General features: G+C 36.1%; 3 protein-coding genes across 4 annotated transcripts in view; 2 read left to right on the top strand and 1 right to left on the bottom strand.

Annotated features, from left to right (window-relative positions):
- The window catches only part of LOC134676390 (glycerol-3-phosphate acyltransferase 4), a 47,017-nt gene extending 32,616 nt beyond the window's left edge, over positions 1-14,401 (bottom strand). Inside the window, exon 1 of one of the 2 annotated variants that reach the window (XM_063534773.1) lies at positions 14,195-14,401. In XM_063534773.1, the coding sequence (XP_063390843.1) occupies positions 14,195-14,347 (153 nt within the window). In that variant the 5' untranslated portion in view covers positions 14,348-14,401. The remainder of the gene's footprint in view (positions 1-14,194) is intronic. The other variant, XM_063534772.1, reaches the window with a different exon arrangement.
- The window catches only part of LOC134676429 (zinc finger protein 722-like), a 144,036-nt gene that overhangs the window by 18,506 nt on the left and 106,511 nt on the right, over positions 1-19,019 (top strand). The window lies entirely within an intron of this gene.
- Positions 14,787-18,416, top strand: LOC134676518 (ATP synthase subunit e, mitochondrial). Its single transcript, XM_063534903.1, has 3 exons — positions 14,787-14,935; positions 15,657-15,813; positions 18,288-18,416. Exons 1-3 carry the CDS (start codon positions 14,885-14,887, stop codon positions 18,326-18,328), a joined length of 249 nt encoding a protein of 82 aa, XP_063390973.1. The 5' UTR covers positions 14,787-14,884; the 3' UTR covers positions 18,329-18,416.

Genomic DNA, 19,019 nt, shown 5'->3' with positions numbered 1-19,019 from the left:
AAAAAAAAAACAAAAAAAAGGTCACCCATCCAAGTACTGACCACTCCCGACGTTGCTTAACTTTGGTCAAAAATCACGTTTGTTGTATGGGAGCCCCATTTAAATCTTTATTTTATTCTGTTTTTAGTATTTGTTGTTATAGCGGCAACAGAAATACATCATCTGTGAAAATTTCAACTGTCTAGCTATCACGGTTCGTGAGATACAGCCTGGTGACAGACGGACGGACGGACGGACGGACAGCGAAGTCTTAGTAATAGGGTCCCGTTTTACCCTTTGGGTACGGAACCCTAAAAAACGAACTATAGGGCCGGTTGATCACAGTCGACGGACTGACGGTACTCAGCAGTGAACTATGACGCTTTCCATACAATCTATACCGAACTCTAACGGTGACAGAGGGCTTCTTGCTTCCGACCCTTAGGGCTGATTTAGACGTCGCGCGAACTCGTATGCGACTTTAGTTTCATTGCGGACTGTTGGTTACCTCCAATTCGACTGACCGATCAAAACCCGCAATGTAATTAAACTCGCATGCGAGTTCTCACATCGTCCATATGAGCCCTTTAGCTGCGTTTCCACCAGAGATGTGCGAGGATGAGCGAAGGATTTTTGTTAAGTGCCAATAGAATCACTTAATTTACCTGCTGACATGAATAAGTAACTCAAAATTTGCAAGCCCCTTGTTTCACTCCTAGGGAGCCTTTTCGAATGATGAAATAGTTATTTGTACAACAAGAGATCAAAGTTTGATATTTCTTCGAGTGCTTATTTTAGAATCTAATTTAGAATCTTGAGCGTAGTAAGGGATTCAAAAGCGCACGAGATGTAAATAACTTTGATCTCGTGTAGTACACAAAATTTTTCACCCTAAGCAGTGAGAACATACCTAGAGGAACAGAGATAATAGAACCCAAGTATATCGAACTTGTATTAGACCCCGCATGTTGAAATGACATTTGACTATAAAGGTCACTTGAATGACATTTTGTCTCACTCAGTGAGCAAAATGCGATTTTGCTCACTCATTTTGTCTCAATCGCATTTTGCTCACTGTTTTTAAGAAGCAAAGTACCCTTGTTCGAGCTGCTGAGTTGAAAATGATATTTGCAACAATTTTTTTTAATAGCGACTTTACTGCATATAAAATATAGTACAAATTGCAATAACAGATGTTAAACTTATTTATTATTTACATTAACTATAAATATATACAGCTAATTTGCATATACGCAATACTGGGTGCAAAGTTTTTGTTTACGTTTTTCAATAGCAAGGTTATAGACGAATCTATTGATTTATCGGACGGTTTTTTTTTTGCTGTCGATTTTTGACGTGATAACGTCTTATAAATCGATGAACACCGGTAGCATGCACGAAAAAGTGTCACGTTGTGGACAGATCTCCATGGTAACGTTACGTAATGTAATGGTAATGTTTTCTTATGGCGTCATCACGCAAAATTATCGTCCGTAAACCGATTTTACATAGAACCAAATTTTTTTTAGATAATCTAAGTCTAACATTTTGGTTGATAATTATTTACTAACACTAGTTAGTAGCCCTGTGAGTTGTAGACCTCGCGAGCATAGCTTAAAACTGAACAAAAATTAATATTTTAAACGACGGTAAAATAATTTTGAAAATTAATGTATATAACAATTTTTTTTTTGCATAAGCCCCCCCCCCCCCCCTCACAACTAGCGTCTTGCGAGCGTCGAAGTCTACAACTCTATGGCCGCTGCTCGACGCAACTGCGCAGCGGCGTCATTTTCCATAGCGCTTACCAGACGCCGACAGACGCCGACGCTCGAAAGACGCTAGATGTGGGGGGGGCCAAAGGATTAAGGTTTTCATCATTGCCTCGTCATCATCATCGCCACGCTTGGCAGGCGGGTTGGCGATCGCAGTCGAGTACACCGAATTTGAGGGACGCCGCTGCCCGTCCACCGGTGGTCTTGGACGTAGTTTAAGGACATAGCCGGGTCCTGGCCATACCCGACAGGACATACAACAAAATTTAGGCTGTTTTAAAACGATTACGCAATTAAAAAGTAATTTTTAACTATTTTATCAATAAAAGTTTGTTCGATTGATTGATTTTGTTGTAATTAATACCATAAGTGCACAAACATAAAGTCTTAATTCATAATTTGCCCCGCGGATTCCTATGTCTGCTCATATCATTTGTAGATTACATTATTCGGCTGCTGAGCAGAGAATAAGTTTGTGCCATATCCATTTTTGAGAAAATCGTTTTTTTAATGATTCCTAAAATAACAAAAAATATGCTATTGACACTAATCGGCTTTAGAAAAATATTATTTTTCAAAAATGTTGTGCCATATCCGCATTTTACTATACGATAATTATGCTCTGTTAACAGAATATTATCACAAAAGTGTGACATATCCAACACTTTTGTGTCATGTCATACATTGTACGTTTAACATTTGCTCATCAAAAACGGATATGGCAATAATAAAAATGCTTTCATTTCATGATTACCACTATGTTCAAAACATTTGTATGGTACTATAATAATAAACATATGTGCCTAAATGATAAATAAGTTCATTATTTCCTAAACGAAACCTTTTCGAAAAAAAAATGTTTTTTTGCTCTTTTTCGTCTCCTATAAACCAATGTAAGACGTATACAAATTTAGAATTTCCTGACAAAATTTTTTTTCCTCACATTCATTTTGACGGCGACGACGGGGGGGGGGGGGGGGAGGGCTAACCGTTAGCGATGGCCACCCGATAACAAATCTTTGCAAATGCGAATATTAGACATGATTTCGATTTCTAATGTATGCTGTATGCTTGAGTAAAAATATGTTAATTAATAATTACGAAGATATTTTTAAGTTCAGTGGATTTGTTATTTGTGTGTGTTTGAGTGGTTTATTATTTTTATACAATGTTTTTGGATTAATTGAAGTAAATAAAAAGGTACTTTATAAAAAAGTTTATCAATTCAAAAAAAAATCCTGACAATTTCGTTTTCCGTCCCCATTCCTGACAAAAGGCCCAAACTCCTGACATGTCAGGAAAATTCCTGTCATCTTGTAACCCTACGTATGGCACAAACGTATTCTCACAAGACGTAATTACTTAAATTAAATTACTTTTAATTAAATTATTTTTTTAAATTACTTTATAAGGATGCAAACTTGTTTTCCCTATTCGTTCTAATACGAAGTGAACATTGTCAAAGAATGCTTGAGGTCGTGTATTTTTAGACACACATATTATTTTAATGTAATAATGTAACCGCTTTGTCATACACAAGCTTACAAAGAAACTTGCGCGTCATTCACTGCCGTTATATACACAGGAACATTACGCTCGGCCGCCGACATATATATCACGGTGATATATACATACACGTACGAAAATGCAAAATTTGTGCACAACCCTTAAGGTCGCGCTAGACGCTGACATTTCAAAAATGACAATCGAAATGTACACACACTCGACACATCTTAACACATCGAAAATAGAACACATGTTTGAAGTGCCGTATGTGGGAAATATATATCCCTAAACGGGCCCACTGATTAACAGTCCGCCGGACGGTATCGGCCTGTCAGTTAAAACAAAATTTTGACAGTTCCGAACAACCGACAGGCCGATATCGTCCGGCGGACTGTTAATCAGTGGGCTCCTTAAGCCTGGAAAAGGGTTAACTTCTTACCTCAGAAACGTTAGAAAGCGGGCCACTCACACACCTGCCGCAGGGGCAATACCGGTCGCACGGCGGTCAGAGCAATTTTAGGCAGTTTTCTACACACTAGCCTGCCACTCAGTGTGTAAGTGATAGTCCAGATGAACGCACGTCGACGAGAATGGCTCCTCTTTATCCCACATGTGGGGCCGGCCTTTATATACATCTATTATCCGTGTCCAAATTTCACGTTCTTTATTCATTGTGACAAGTGACCTCCGTTTGGTTCGGTAGTCGCCAATGAACTGACTGGAATTGCCCCAATCGTACTACACATGTAAAAATCTAGCAGGGCGGTAGATTCAATCTAGGGAGCTAGGAAGGTCTTGCGCCCCTGCCTAGATTGGGCCTGCAGCAGGGCTGCTGCAGGCCCAATCTAAAAATTGCCCCTGCTTCTCTACACACATCACAATTAAGGAGGCAATTAAGGGTCCAATTCCAATATTGCCCCTGCGGCAGGTGTGTGAGTGGCCCACTTAAGCTGAGTTTAATTTTATAGCTATAAATAAACCTCCCCTCAACTCTCCTGCTGACACCTTTGTACCGGAATTAGATAAGATAATTATTATAACAATCAACTGATAAGTACATTAAGTATTTAAGCACTTTGTAATCTTCAAAAACAAATTAGCTATTTGTTACCAGGTTTGGCAAAAATGTTTTCACCACACCACCTCGGAAAGAATTACTTTGCACTTCAAAAACGAATAGCAAAGTTGGATTTTATCCACATGTGAGGCAAAGTAATCAAATGCAAATTTTGAGTTGTTTTCTTATGTTTGCTGGTAGAATTGACATTTAAATGATGATTTTGGATGATAAATATTTAGTAACATTAATTTGGATTTGATTTGGTTTGATTTTGTTTGATATTTTATATTTAATATTTGCTTCGGGTTGGTGTGGTATAAAATTTTGTGTTTCACTCGGGGGCAAATTTTGTTTAACCCTCGAGCTTTGAAACCCTCGCAACGCTCAAGATTCCATTTTTCGAACCACTCGCTACGCTCGTGGTTCAATTTTGGAATCTTTCGCTTGCTCGGGTATCAATATTAGCACGAGCGGTTAAACAACAACTTTGCCCCCGAATGAAACAAATAACTATTTCGTATGGCAGAATGTTCTCCACTATACCGGTTGTGGCCTGTAATACGAGCAAAAAATTAAACTGTAGGCTGTACTCCTCATACTGGTCAGTCAGGCGCAGTCAAGGCAGACGGACGGACAGATGAATCTTAGTAATGGGGTCCCGTATTTACCCTTTGGGTACGGAACCCTAAAAACAAGATAAAATCCTCCATTGTGAACTTGTAGGTAATTCAAAGACATTCAGTGAATCACTTCAAAGCTATTAAATAAAGCGTTGTTGTTCACACACCACAACCTTTGGCTTGCCCATATCGTACACACCGTACACACGTGCTCGTCACATTGGCTATGACACAATAAGTGATAGAATAAAGGTGAATAAAGTCTAAGAAAAAAAAGGTGCCTCGGAAATCAAGAAAAGGTCATTCTCGGATAGATGGCGCCACACCTTTGGCCTATGCTTTTTAATCGTGTGTCGATAGATGGCAGTAAATTTACTGTGAGGACAAAATCACGTCTGTCTGACGTTTGTGTGTAGGTATGTATGTTCGCGATAAACTCAAAAACTACTGAACGGATTGGGGTTTTCACCTATCAATAGAGTGATTTTTGAGGAATGTTTAGGTATACAATTTGATAAGGTTTTGTGTAAAAAAAAGCGTGTCGGCCGTGTGACCAGGTGTAGGCAATCATGTGTGGGTCACAACACTCACAACTTGTGACTCACAAGCTTAGAGCATTTAATAACTGGAGTCGCCTTTAAGAGCTTACCCCTCTGTCAAAAAAACTTGCACAATAGGGAGTATTACTGCAATGTTATGCCGCCAGAGTGCAGCACTAATTTGTTTAGCAAACCATAGAGTAACGTATACCTAGGCCTTAAATAGTTTTTTGACAAGTTTTCACTATGACATTGATGCATCAAGGTGCTTTGTTTACAGGTGGCCTACCGCGACACGCGATATTTCTTTATCTGCCTCTCTATCGATCGAATATTAGCAAGTGATAGAGAGGCAGAAACCGAACTTTCGATTGTCGTGTTTCACGGTAGGCCATGTGATTGAGCTAGTGACGCATGATGTGTCATTGACGATGTCAATGAGGTTTGTTTACTGTATGTGCTAGTGGTGCCACCTACACAGAGCTTTGCCTACTATTCCCTATTGTACAGACTTCTGTATAGACTGACATCCATGGCTATTTGTACGTTACGTATAAATCATGTAGAAATAGCAATACATTTGACGTCCCCTCCCCCGCAAAAATCGGCAGACTGTTTCGTACAGCCATGACGTCTCCAGTTAAGTACTAAATGCTCTAAAGCCTCCTCCACACTCGTGCGCGAATCGCGGCGCGAAGCCGCGAACGCGGGTGTGGCGTCGATTTTCGCAGACAGCGAAATCGACTCCACACTCGCGTTCGCGGCTTCGCCCGCGATTCACGCGCATAGTCTGGAGGGGGCTTAAGGTCACAAGTCAATAGGCGGCCGAGGCAACCACGTGTTGATCAGAGATATATAAGTCAAAGGTTGAATGTAAACAAGTAGTCTTAAGACTCTTAAGGCCAGTCCACACGGGAACAATGTTTCGCCAATCTGATTAAATTGTTCTGTCAAATTCGGCTCGCCGATTATGACCGATATTACCGGTAAAATGACCGATATTTGCGTTTGCGTAAAGGGTAATTAAATTGCCCTGTCAAATTCGGCTCGCCGATTATGACCGATATTACCGGTAAAATTACCGATATTTGCGTTTGGAGGCATTGTTAGGGTTCCGTACCCAAAGGGTAAAAACGGGACCCTATTACTAAGACTCCGTTGTCTGGCTGTCTGTCACCAGGCTGTATCTCATGAAGCCAGCTAGGCAGCCAGTTGAATTATTCACAGATGATGTATTTCTATTGCCGCTATAACAAAAATACTAGAAACAGAATACATAAAATAAATATTTAAGTGGGGTTCCCATACAACAAACATGATTTTTTTTGCCGTTCTTTGCGTAATGGTACGGAACCCTTAGCGCCCGTCCGACTCGCACTATGCGGGTTTTTTTTTAATTTAGAGTGCTCAAATATCACCATAAATCTAAAATTGGTGAGTAATTGGAGATTGACGCAAATTTATTTTCTGATCATATCAATCGATTTGATCATCCCGTCTGGACTGGCCTTTTAAATTGCGTGTGTAATGGCTTAAATCGTTATACATAAACGCGAAACGAGGCTCAATATACCTATGCGTGTCAAAGTCAATTATTTACATTGGAAATTGAACTTTAACCCTATGTAACACGGTGCGATTTCCTGTTACGCGCACATTCATGTTATCGCTTATAAACTTTGAACTACTATCACAGAATAAATAATAGCACTGCCCTACAGAAAGGAAACTTCCTACAAAACCGAAGTTTGACAGCGGTTCAGGGTCGAATCATGCTGTCCCTTTCTAATATATGGCACTATCCCTTTCGGCTATTTAGGGCTGTCAAAATTTAAGCCATTATCTTATGAGGTCGTGCACGCAAAGGGACGTCAAGTTGTCTCAACCCTAATAATTGCTCGGAGCAATGCTGAGCAGAGTTTGGCCGAAGTCAGGAGTTTTTACTTTCTACTATAGTAAGGGGTTGTGCACAAATCACGCGAGGTGTTTAAGGCTACTTTTTGATCCCCCCTCCCCCCTGGTGATATTCGGTGAGGTTTTTCGCTACCCCCCCTCCCCCCACACAACCGTGAGGTGTATTTTTTTGAATTTTTTTCATTCGACCTAATTTTAAGAATAATTGTATTGTACATTGTTAATTTTTCTATTTTCGTTAAATATACTCGCTATTTTAAAGTGCAGAGTGAAAATGTATGTTTAACGAAACCGAGAAAAAGTATCTACTCATGTGGTAGGTGTATATATTTTTCATATTTCCGTTCACTGTAGAAAAATACACGTGAGGTTTCCTTATCCCTTAATTTGACACAGTCAAGTATACTTAACACTTACTTTGAAAAAATGTAGGCATGTTATTTTTTACGTAAATTCGAATTCATTAATTTCTATGTATCATTTATATTATAAAGAATAAAGAAAAAAATTAAATCTTACTGGCAACAATGTTATACAGTGAGTAAATCTAATACGGGCGAATCTCTTAACGGTGGTTAGTATAGGACAAAGTAAAGGTAATTAGATAACATTTACTTAAAGTTGCAACAATAATTTTGTCCATACAAAATAATTCAGCCCGCAATGTAATGCAAACACACTCACGTTAAAAGCTCGTCGACAGTTACTTTCAAAAACTCCTATTGCGTATGTAATGTCATTAACTGTCATGAGTGGGTAAATAATAAATAAGTATGATGTTTTTTATCGGACGAAATTATTACCTAGTTTAAAATCAAATTACATCAAAAAATCTTATTAAAGCAATCATTTATTTTAATAACGACCCATTGAAATTACAACTGAAATGTACTGAAGTTGCTGAAATACTTACCAAAGAAAACCAACTAAAAAAGAAAACTCAAAAACACAATTTACAACGATACAAATTCTGAGAAACCTGAATTTAGTTTTGCCCCCTCCACCCTTCCAGTTACGGGCAATCCTTCGCGAGCTTTGTAGTGTTTCACCGTAAATTAAAATCATGTCCATAAATTCAGGAGCAGTAAAAGTTGTTAAAAGAGGCATTTTTATAACATACGATTACTATTGAATCGAACGACTGACATTGTCAAATCAGAGTTGAAATAAAATAAGAAACTTGCAATTCCACCAAAGAGTTTGCCACGTTTTCACACAGTGTACCAACCAAGTTTTGTGGTGTTTAGACGGTTTAGTTAATGCTCGAAATAATTTTGGTAATAACTGTACAACTACTATTAGGCGGGCCGTATGCTTATTTTCCGCCATCCTGGTATAAAAAATCAGGCAAATTAAATACGAAATGAATACACAATAATCACTTATGAAATACTGATATTAGATGAATTTTCAAAAAGGATGTGCTATCAAAGGTGCTTGTCTATTGCTCAGATTAGAAATAATCACGTCAAGTGCTGTCATCGTGACTGATTAAAATGAAGTCAGTTTCTTGTTGATAAACATGATAAATAAATAAGATTTAATATCTTTTAACACGCCTAGTAGTACTTTTATCTACCAAAATAACTACAAAACATTAAACGCAGTGTAATGCTAACATGTATTGTGAATGTTCCTCCAGATAGGTAAGTTCGTAAATGCTATTGTTGTACTGCTAATGAACATTTGACATTTCGGTACCGCAACCATGTTTACAGTACATTGCTGCTGAGAAATTTTAAAAAAATTAATTATGGGGTCGTAATGAACTGCAACTCAAAAAAACCTTTTACTTCATGATTAGACTAATGAATACTATGTCCGATTTAATTTATCGCCCGTATTAGATTTACTCACTGTATGTTAGTAGTGAATCAACATAGCGAGTAGAAAGTCGACACTGCGTTCTATCCAGGTATTTGTTTATTTTTTTCGATTCTATTACGCGAAATTTTACCGCATATACTATTATTATATTTAATTATAGTATTACGTATACTCTACATATCACACTTATTCGTCAAATCAAGTTATTTACGTGTAATAAGCAAGCATACACAACTGTTAAGTATTTTTGACAAAACATTATAAACAGTGTATTAGAAATTAAACAATCTGTTAAGCATTTTTAACAAAACGTTATGTTACAGTTTTAATTATTTGACAAATTTCACTGCCTACCTTTATATTTTGCCATAATAGAAGAGATTGAATGCTATAGTTTGATTCGTTATACATTTATAGCTTAGTATGCAACAAAGCGAACGCTACTTAATATCAATACACGTTTTTTTATAAAACTCCGTTCAATTTGGCCTATGGCTATTACATTCAAGGAAACTAAATGAAATGGTTAATTTTTTTTTTTTTATTCAATTCATATCAAATATACTTCATGTAGGTGGTATTGTGTATTTTTTTTTCATTCAAAATATTTAAATGCTGCAAGTACCTATATAAGTAGCGTTGTTGTAACACTGGCATTATATTAAACTCAATCAATGTCATTTCGAAAATCGTTAACCCTATATTACTGTACTTGCATTTCGTAGCAAATATATGAACTCATACTAAACATTGGTATTTTGCTTCGATTAAATGCCAAAAAAATGTTTTTATTGTCTTTGATTCGATACCCTTTTTTGAAATTTGTTAAGTATGTTTAACACACTAAGTTTGACGAACGTACGTTTTTGTTAAAAATACTGTACATTCGATTTTCAGGAAATCTTACAGTGAAATAATTTTTAAACATTTTTTAGGACATATTTAAAGGCATAATAATAAATAAATGTGCATATTAAAGTTAAAATCAAGTTTTTTATTTTCTGCCAAATTAAGGGTTAAACCCCGCCTCCCCCAACGTGATCTATCGTGATTTTTTCGTGACCCCCCCCCCCCCACCCCCTATCGAACCTCGCGTGATTTGTGCATAAGCCCTAAGTAGTCATAATGTTAACCTCGTGATTTTTGTGTGAAATGCCTATAATAATTCGATTAAAACGAGTGAGAATTAATCACAGGCCTTTTATAAACAAATTACAATGTTGTTGTTTTTAACCAGTTATATCAGAAACTCTTTATTAAAGGTCAAAACGATTGAGGTCAAAAGGTTAAAACCCACAGATTGGCTATACTGGTTCCAACTGTTTTTTTTTCTTTGTTTGTTTTGGAACCAAACATAAGTTAGTCTATGGCTATGACCTGTGCCGCTTTTTTTATTATTCCTTTATCTAATTCATTCTAAATCTTCGTTACTGAAATATTATTATTAGGAAAGCTCGCAAAATATGAAGAATTTTTAAGTCTCAGCCTAAAGTTAACTCTATTAACAAGAAATTGGTAATTTTTTAATATTATAATTCCTACTTCTTATTTTATTTACTTTAAGACATATAAGCGCCATCTAGCATCTAATCAACATCAAGTGTCAAATTTGATTCACATTTTTTTCTTAGTCTTCACACCTCTCCACCATTAATATACGGAAACACACCCAACTTGTCAATAGATATTCACCTTTCCTCCTTTTTTGAAGAGCCCCCCCCCCCCCTTTTTTGAAGTCAGTTGAAAAAGGCGATATATTCATATTTTCTGCGGAAATCAACCCTACGCAGCTATTTTTATTAAATTTGCCGCCTTTTTCTGCTAACAAAGTGGCTGTGCCAGAGTATGAATTCTAATCTGCAAGATTTATACTTAAGAGCCCATAAACGTGCACACTAGCGCCGCTGCTAAATAATCGTGATTATTTAAATTTAAAAAAACCGGGCAAGTGCGAGTCGGACTCGCGCACGAAGGTTTCCGTACCTACCATAATGCAAAAAAAAAACAAAAAAAAGCAAAAAAAAAAAACGGTCACCCATCCAAGTACTGACCACTCCCGACGTTGCTTAACTTTGGTCAAAAATCACGTTTGTTGTATGGGAGCCCCATTTAAATCTTTATTTTAGTCCGACTATCACGGTTCGTGAGATACAGCCTGGTGACAGACGGACGGACGGACGGACGGACAGCGAAGTCTTAGTAATAAGGTCCCGTTTTACCCTTTGGGTACGGAACCCTAAAAATATGGGTGCACAAATCATCTCAAAAATATCTCCCATATCTCTTATGTCAGTGAATTAAGAACTATGGGACATATTTTTGGCTACACCCATATTTTTACCTACCTACACTACACCCATATTACTACCTACCTAATCACCTACCACAATATGGCTAGTTGTTCAAAAAACGCACTGACTTACTATGTATTTAAGTAAAACTGCTGCTTATACTTTACTTTGACGACCGGTTTGGCCTAGTGGGTAGTGACCCTGCCTGCTAAGCCGATGGTCCTGGGTTCGAATCCCAGTAAGGGCATTTATTTGTGTGATGAACACTAATATTTGTTCCTGAGTCATGGGTGTTTTCTATGTATATAAGTATGTATTTATCTATATAAGTATATATATCGTTGCCTAGCACCCATAGTACAAGCTTAGTTTGGGGCTAGGTTGATCTGTGTAAGATGTCCCCAATATTTATTTATTTATTATTTATTTATAGAAAAAGCATTCTACAGCATTGACGAATTTATAAATGTTCGATGAGGCCATTGACTACTACACCATAATTATTAATTAATTGTATTAATGTTAATAATAATAACTAACTAATGTGTTGGATCTGTGTCCCCACGCAAGCCTATCAAAAAACCGGGATTATAGGCCCGTGATATCCAAGGAGATACAACTAACTAATAATGTTAACAATAAGAAGAATGTTTTTGTTCAAAAAATGTTATGAAATAATTAATTTAATTAAAGAAAATATGTATGTACCTACTAGCATATATTTTTTGTAAATATGTATAAAATGTGACCTGTAAAATTTGCTTTTACCAATAAAGATCTGTATTCTGTAAAAAAAAACCCAGTTAAAGAATTTGGCCAAGATCGCAAAGGCTGGCCTTATTTCCTTGCTGTATATTATTAAAAATTATCATATATACTCATAGAAATTAACAAAAATAAAGTAAAATATAAAGAAGCATGACTCACATAACATCTGTCAACACTTTGCACATAATCAGTCATCAACTCATCATTGCAATCAAATATTCACATAATTTACATAATGCAGTACAAATGAAACTTAAATATGCATGGATATTTCATTACTTTGTTATAACTCTGTTGCATATTTATGTTTATTTATTTAAATTTAACAATGCTTAAATGTCAATAGGGTATTTTCCTACTAGTCAAATCAGTTACTTTTTTAGAACTGTCAAAATTATTTGCTAATATGGAATTTATATTGTATTGTATTGTATTGTATTGTCATTTATTCACAAGAACATATGGTACATGAGATGTTACAATAATGATATTGAACCTTAATACATTCGGCCGTTAGGCATGTGAAAATTAAAGTATGTTTAACCTAGTTAACTACTTAATCTAGTGCATGCATATTATTACTGATTTAAATAAGTAATAAAAATAATTAGGCATAATGTTATATAGTAAAAAAAAAATAATGAAACAGGAAGAGAGTTAATACAAAATAGACTTCCATCTTACATGTCGTTATAATACATCAATATGTAACATTACATCGTGAAGTCACGGTCAACTCACCTACTTTTTATATTTCTATCCAATTTATTAAATTGAACTTGTGTTTAAAAATAACTCCTATCAGTGCTTTTCTAATAATTATCTGGTGCTTTATTTCATGCATGGTGTAAAATAATTTATTTTAAATACACTATAATAATGGGATCTTAACTGATTAACAATTCTGTTTAAGTAAAATGGCTACTAATTAAAATATGTGTGTATAAAGAGAAATACCGAGTATTCATTATAAACACAATCATTGCATACTGCTCGTCTGCTTTATACATTCCTCATAGTAAACAACATTTTTCAAGTAAATTCTTAAGTTAAGATAATAGAAATAACTTTTTTTGATGGAATAGGCTCTCTCTTTTTCTTTGTGTTATCCCGGCATTTTGCCATGGCTCATGCTCCCATAATTTGACGTAGGCTCTAGTTTTTACGTAAGCGACTGTTATCTGACCTTCCAAGAGAGGAAACTAGGCCTCCAGAGGGTAAACTGGGCCTCCAGAGTAGAAACTGAGCCTCCAGAGGAGAAACTGGGACTAGAAAGATAGGCTAAGGCTTTATTTCCACTTGAGAGTGGTCTCAAAGTGAGCTTCTGTCATACTTGACACATAGGATAAGGATAAACAGAATTCAATCATATGAGATGACATTCATGTGTTATTCATAAGTTAGATAGATAGCTGATCTTAGTAATCTGTTTATTCCAACAGAAATTAAGTTACCTACATAAATATTGTCATAAAACCGTGTATGATTATTAATTCAGGTGTTTTACAGCTCTCCCTTGTCTAAAAATTGCTAGAAAACAATAAAATGAATGGATATGGATAATAAAAAAAAACTATTATCTTTTTTTTAAACCCATCATAAATCAGGCAAGATAAACATGGCAAAGGAATTTTTAATCTACAATCACAATGCCAAGCACGCTAATTTAAACATAGGGTTTCTAATGAGTCAGAGGGGCCAGTACGGGACGACTACGACCTAACCTTTTGTAACATCTGATGCCATTTTAGGCAATCAGAATGTAAGAAAATCTCATTAACTACGTCATACGCATCGATTCAAAAATAAAAACACGCAATAGTCTATTTAACCGGACGTTAATTCCAGCGTCCTCGAAAAATATTAAAAACGCACCGTACATTTTCCTTTTTCGAAACATGGCACAGGCACTCACCTCGAAAAGTTTGAGTAGTATGTTCACATATAGCCGACGCACGCCCAAGGATTTGCCGATAGAAGCCAGGAATATTATGCACAGAATGAGAAGAAGGAACGGCGTGTAAAGTATAGACACGGCGACCGACACAAACGACATCATTAACGCCATTTTGACGACTGATTGACTAAATTTCTACGTCATTCATAGCACCGCTGGCTGTCAAAAGTTATCTGTATACGACAGTTGATTACGCTAATTTCATAAAATATTTTAAAAATATTTATTTTGATATCAACCTTATTCATATTAAATAAGAAATTGAGCTTTGAAAGAAAATGTTTTAATATTTTGATTAATATTAACGGAAAGAGCGGATACTTGAGCAGGATTTGACAAGTACTTTACGTTCGGAAATAACAATTTTAAACCTCCAATTATCCGAATATTCCTTTTTTTGCATTTTACCTTAAAAAATCATTTCTTTATTGACGGCATACAAAAGTGATTTATATATTATTTTCCCTTTTTTTAAATTCTTCATGATTTTTGCTTCATAATTTTTTTTTTTGCTGTGGCATCATAATCACGACTTTGCAGAGAAGAGAACTATTTGAGATCTATCAGAAGAGAAGGGAATCGTCCTGGGATTTCCACGAAAATCCTATTTGGATTCGTAATAAATTCCCGATAATAATAAATAACACAATGTCTGCCCTTCCCTACGGACCTCCCGTGCGAGTATCTCCTCTGATCAGGGTATTTATACTTTTTAATTTAAATATACAACCTCCATCATTATGTAACAATGTTTTTGAACGAGGATTCTAATTTCGAAATAACATATCCTTTTAAATTTCGTTCCATATTTAATGGCTGGTATTTTATCTTTGTTTTTAATGTATTGCAGCCAGTAACATACGCAAGTAAATATAGTTCCATTAAATTCTAACCTCTTCCTATCCAGTCATTGGAATTGTGTCTTTCTTTACTCATTTGTTACTGTAGGTACTGTTGAAATCATTAGTAGTCGGTATTAATTTATGTAATTTTAGATAAGTGTGATAATATTGATGATTTAAGACTTGGGTGTATGTAAATAAAATAAAAATTTTGTATGGAGCAAATACGAGTTTCCGACCTCTGGCCGATACAGTATGTGTCTGACCATGGGGCTTTAATTCCAGGGCTTGATTTTACTCGCTAAACTCGCTAAACTGAGTTACTTTTACTATGGGACCAACCCTAAAATCGGGGAAAAATTTTAGCTTTTCCATAGAAAATGTCGACATCTGATCAGCCAAAATGTATGAAAAAGTAAAAAAAAAATTCGGGCTTTCGGGGTTGGTGCCATAGTAAAAGTAGCTCAGTTTAGCGAGTAGAATCGAGCTCTGAATTTAAAGCCCCATGGTCAGTAACACCCTGTATGATAGGATGTCTTTGACAGTCAAAAAGTTTAAATTAACATTGTTGTTTCCAGTTTGGTCGCTGGTCATTCCTCACCGTGGGCATTGTCTATGGAGCATTCCACCAGAACAGGCTCTCGAAGAGAGAGGCCAAGCTCCGGGAGATCGAGGCCAAGGAGAAGCCCATCAGAGACGCCAAGATCGCGGCAGAGAAGGCCCTAGCGGCTGCGGGTAGGTCCTACTTTACATAGTCTCTTTATAACCTCGTAATCCATACTAATATTATAAATGGGTCATTCCACCGTTTCGGGTGTTACACTTGAACTCATAAAATAAGGTTTTATTCGATATTGTAACAGTAACTAGGAGGTTATAACTATTGATTCATCTACTACTTTGATAATATTTTCCTTTCCTGTACGCACATTATTAAAGTATAAGAGAAATAACGAGAGAATCACTAAAAAGTAGCTGTTTCGGGCGTTACGCAAATTGGCCTATACCTTCTGACCATCAGTACCAAAATGCATAATTAAGCGAATTTTATCAAGTAAGCTCCAGTTTTATTTATGTCAAGTAATAATAGTTAGTATAGTCTACTGAAACACTGAAGTAACACTTAGTATCACTTCTTATTTAATTTTAATAAAATAAATTACCTGTTTCGGGTGTTACTCATGGTTCGTTTCGGGTGTTACGAGTACGAAATTAAGACAGATTTATACGAAATTATGGCTCATTTTATTGAAATTATTGTCTTTTTAATAAATTCGATTAAAAATATAAGTAATAAATGGTGAATTATTTTAAAATACATTATCTTAACAATAAAAACTGTTTTTCGAAGATATCATAATTATTTTTCTTTCGATGCGAATATTTCCGAAAATATTCACTTAATCAAAAACTTGTTGATGGTGACACCTATTCATTTTGAAAGATCTATCCAATGACACCCCACATCACAGGATTAAATGCAAAAAAAAATTAAAAATATTTTTTTTGTACAGGAGCTACCATAAAAAAACATTTTTTTTCGGTTTTTTTTTGTGACATGAAGGTTCGGTATGTTTTCTATGGAAATAGGTTAGTTTTGACTTCTTAAACCAGTTTTCATTTTTCAACCCTTTGGTAGCGTTTCTTATGGAATGACCCAAATGCGAAAGGCTGTCTGTTACCTCTTCACACTTAAACCGCTGAACGGATTTAGTTTAAATTTGGCATACAGATAGTTTAAGTCCCGGGGAAGGACATGGGATAGTTTTTATGTCAGAAGTCATCCCTAAAGAGGGTGAAAAGGGGGGTGGAAATGAGAAAATTAATGAAGTGCCTGTTAATTGGCAACAAGGCCCATATTACAATACCTTACAGACTAACGTACTTTTTAACATACGTTTTAACAAACTTAAAACTAAACACTATTTAGTCGACAAAACGGCATGGCTACGTTGCATCGGCTGCTCTTGTGTCGGATTCGGCAGCATAATTAAGCATATTATGCTCGAATTGCTATTAGATTTTATCCAGGCGCTATACTTACTCTAGCTGCTGGTTACAGTGGTTACTATTTCCACGCAGACGAAGTCGCGTGCAAAACCTAGTAATTTAATAATACAGTAACTTTATACTAAAGATGGGCCGAATATTAACTTTGACGAATACGAATATTCGGTTCAGATCATACCGAACCGAATATTCGGTTAGGCTAAAACTGCCTAAAACGCTGAAAACAAGTTCATTACAGATCCGCGAACTGCACTCCGCACGTGTTTTTGATTTTGACCTTATCCCTCTGGAAGGCCGTGAATGTTTATGAAAAGAAACGGAACCGTCTCATGCCTGACCGCGAAATGCACCCGCGCCACCTAGCGGATGCTTTAGATAGTTATTTACAGTACATTATTGTCCTATTTTCCCGCACTAGTGCGTAAAATAGCACTATTTGTGCGTATGTCAAAAGTTTAAAGGGCCATATGTACTGTAAAACGTTGTACCATACACGTGCGAATTACCTATCCGCACGTGACTATAACAGTTATTTACGATACAAGTGCGGAAAAGAGGAAATTCGAAACGAGTGGCGATAAATTAAAACACGGCCGAATACGAATATATCTCATTTATACAGTAACCCGCTCATTCATAAAACTTTAAGGGCCTGATTTATACTTCGTTTTTTTTTAGCATTAGAAATTAGGTATAAAATCTTGATGTGTCTTTTAATTGAAAAACACATTTTAAAAATAAGTTACGGCAAATATGTAACAATTACGAATCTAATACGATCATTTATATTCTTCTGCTTTCATAAGTAATAGTTATTGATTTTTAAAAAGCGTTTTTCAATTAAAAGATATGCCAAGATCGCTTACCTTCTTTGAAGTTCTTTCTAATGCTAAAAAAAAACGAACTAATTATGTTTTAACCCTTTCTTACAAATAGATATTAGATCAGTGGTGGGCAAACTTTCTTCATGGGGGTCAGAGAGTTTAGGAAATTTAAGTGAAGGGCCAGAATTGTAGCCAAAATTTATTTTGACTTGTGATAATCGTAGGCCAATGCCATATACTAATTATTTCATAGGACCGGCGGCGGGCCGGTGCTAGCCCGCGGGCCGCACTTTGCCCACCACTGTATTAGATAGATATACAATGCAAAATGAAATGTTTACTAACTTTTTTTATTGTATTCTTTTTTTGTTTCAGCCGAAATCAAGGCGCTGGAAGAGATGGTTAACAAGAAGTAAACTAGAGTTAAGGCCCACACATTCGTAGCCACTCCATCCGGCAAAAATCAGTTGTAAAGTTATTTAATGAATTATAGGTAATTGTATACATATGACTTTTATTTCTTATTCTCCTATAACTGTATCTTTAAAATCAATCAAATAAAATCTACCCTCAAATAGCTCCTTAACCTTCTGAACGCCACAGACGGCAATTGACAACGACGACAAAGACGGCATTTGACGTCGATCGTTTTTTGATGATAATCTACTGGAAAACACCCCACTTTTAGGTTGGCATTATTTATTCACAAAACTATATTTTACCCCCGTGGCGTCAGTGGCACGGCAAATGGATGCGCCGTTTGGCGTTCAAAAGGTTAACGGATCCCCACTATTTTTGTTACAACCTGGGGGCGGATTTTTGAATTTCGATCGCTCGATTTCGTCACTCGAAAATCGGTGGAAAACGGCGAAAAGCTAATTTTTGAAATACGAGCTATTGAAATTTGGAATCTCGTGCTATTGACCACTCAATTTCAATTCTATTAGTAGAATTCAAATGCCTAGTAATGGAGATATTATTTAACGAAATACGAAATCGTGTGGTCGAAATTCAAAAATCGGCCCCCTGTATTCTGTGTGTACCCTGTAGTCTGGTGGCCTAGCGGTAAGAGCGTACGTCTTTCAATCCGGAGGTCGCGGTTTTAAA

The sequence above is a fragment of the Cydia fagiglandana genome, chromosome 24 (assembly GCF_963556715.1).
Source record: "Cydia fagiglandana chromosome 24, ilCydFagi1.1, whole genome shotgun sequence".
NCBI lineage: Eukaryota > Metazoa > Arthropoda > Insecta > Lepidoptera > Tortricidae > Cydia > Cydia fagiglandana.
This window is presented reverse-complemented; position numbering and strand designations above follow the sequence as displayed.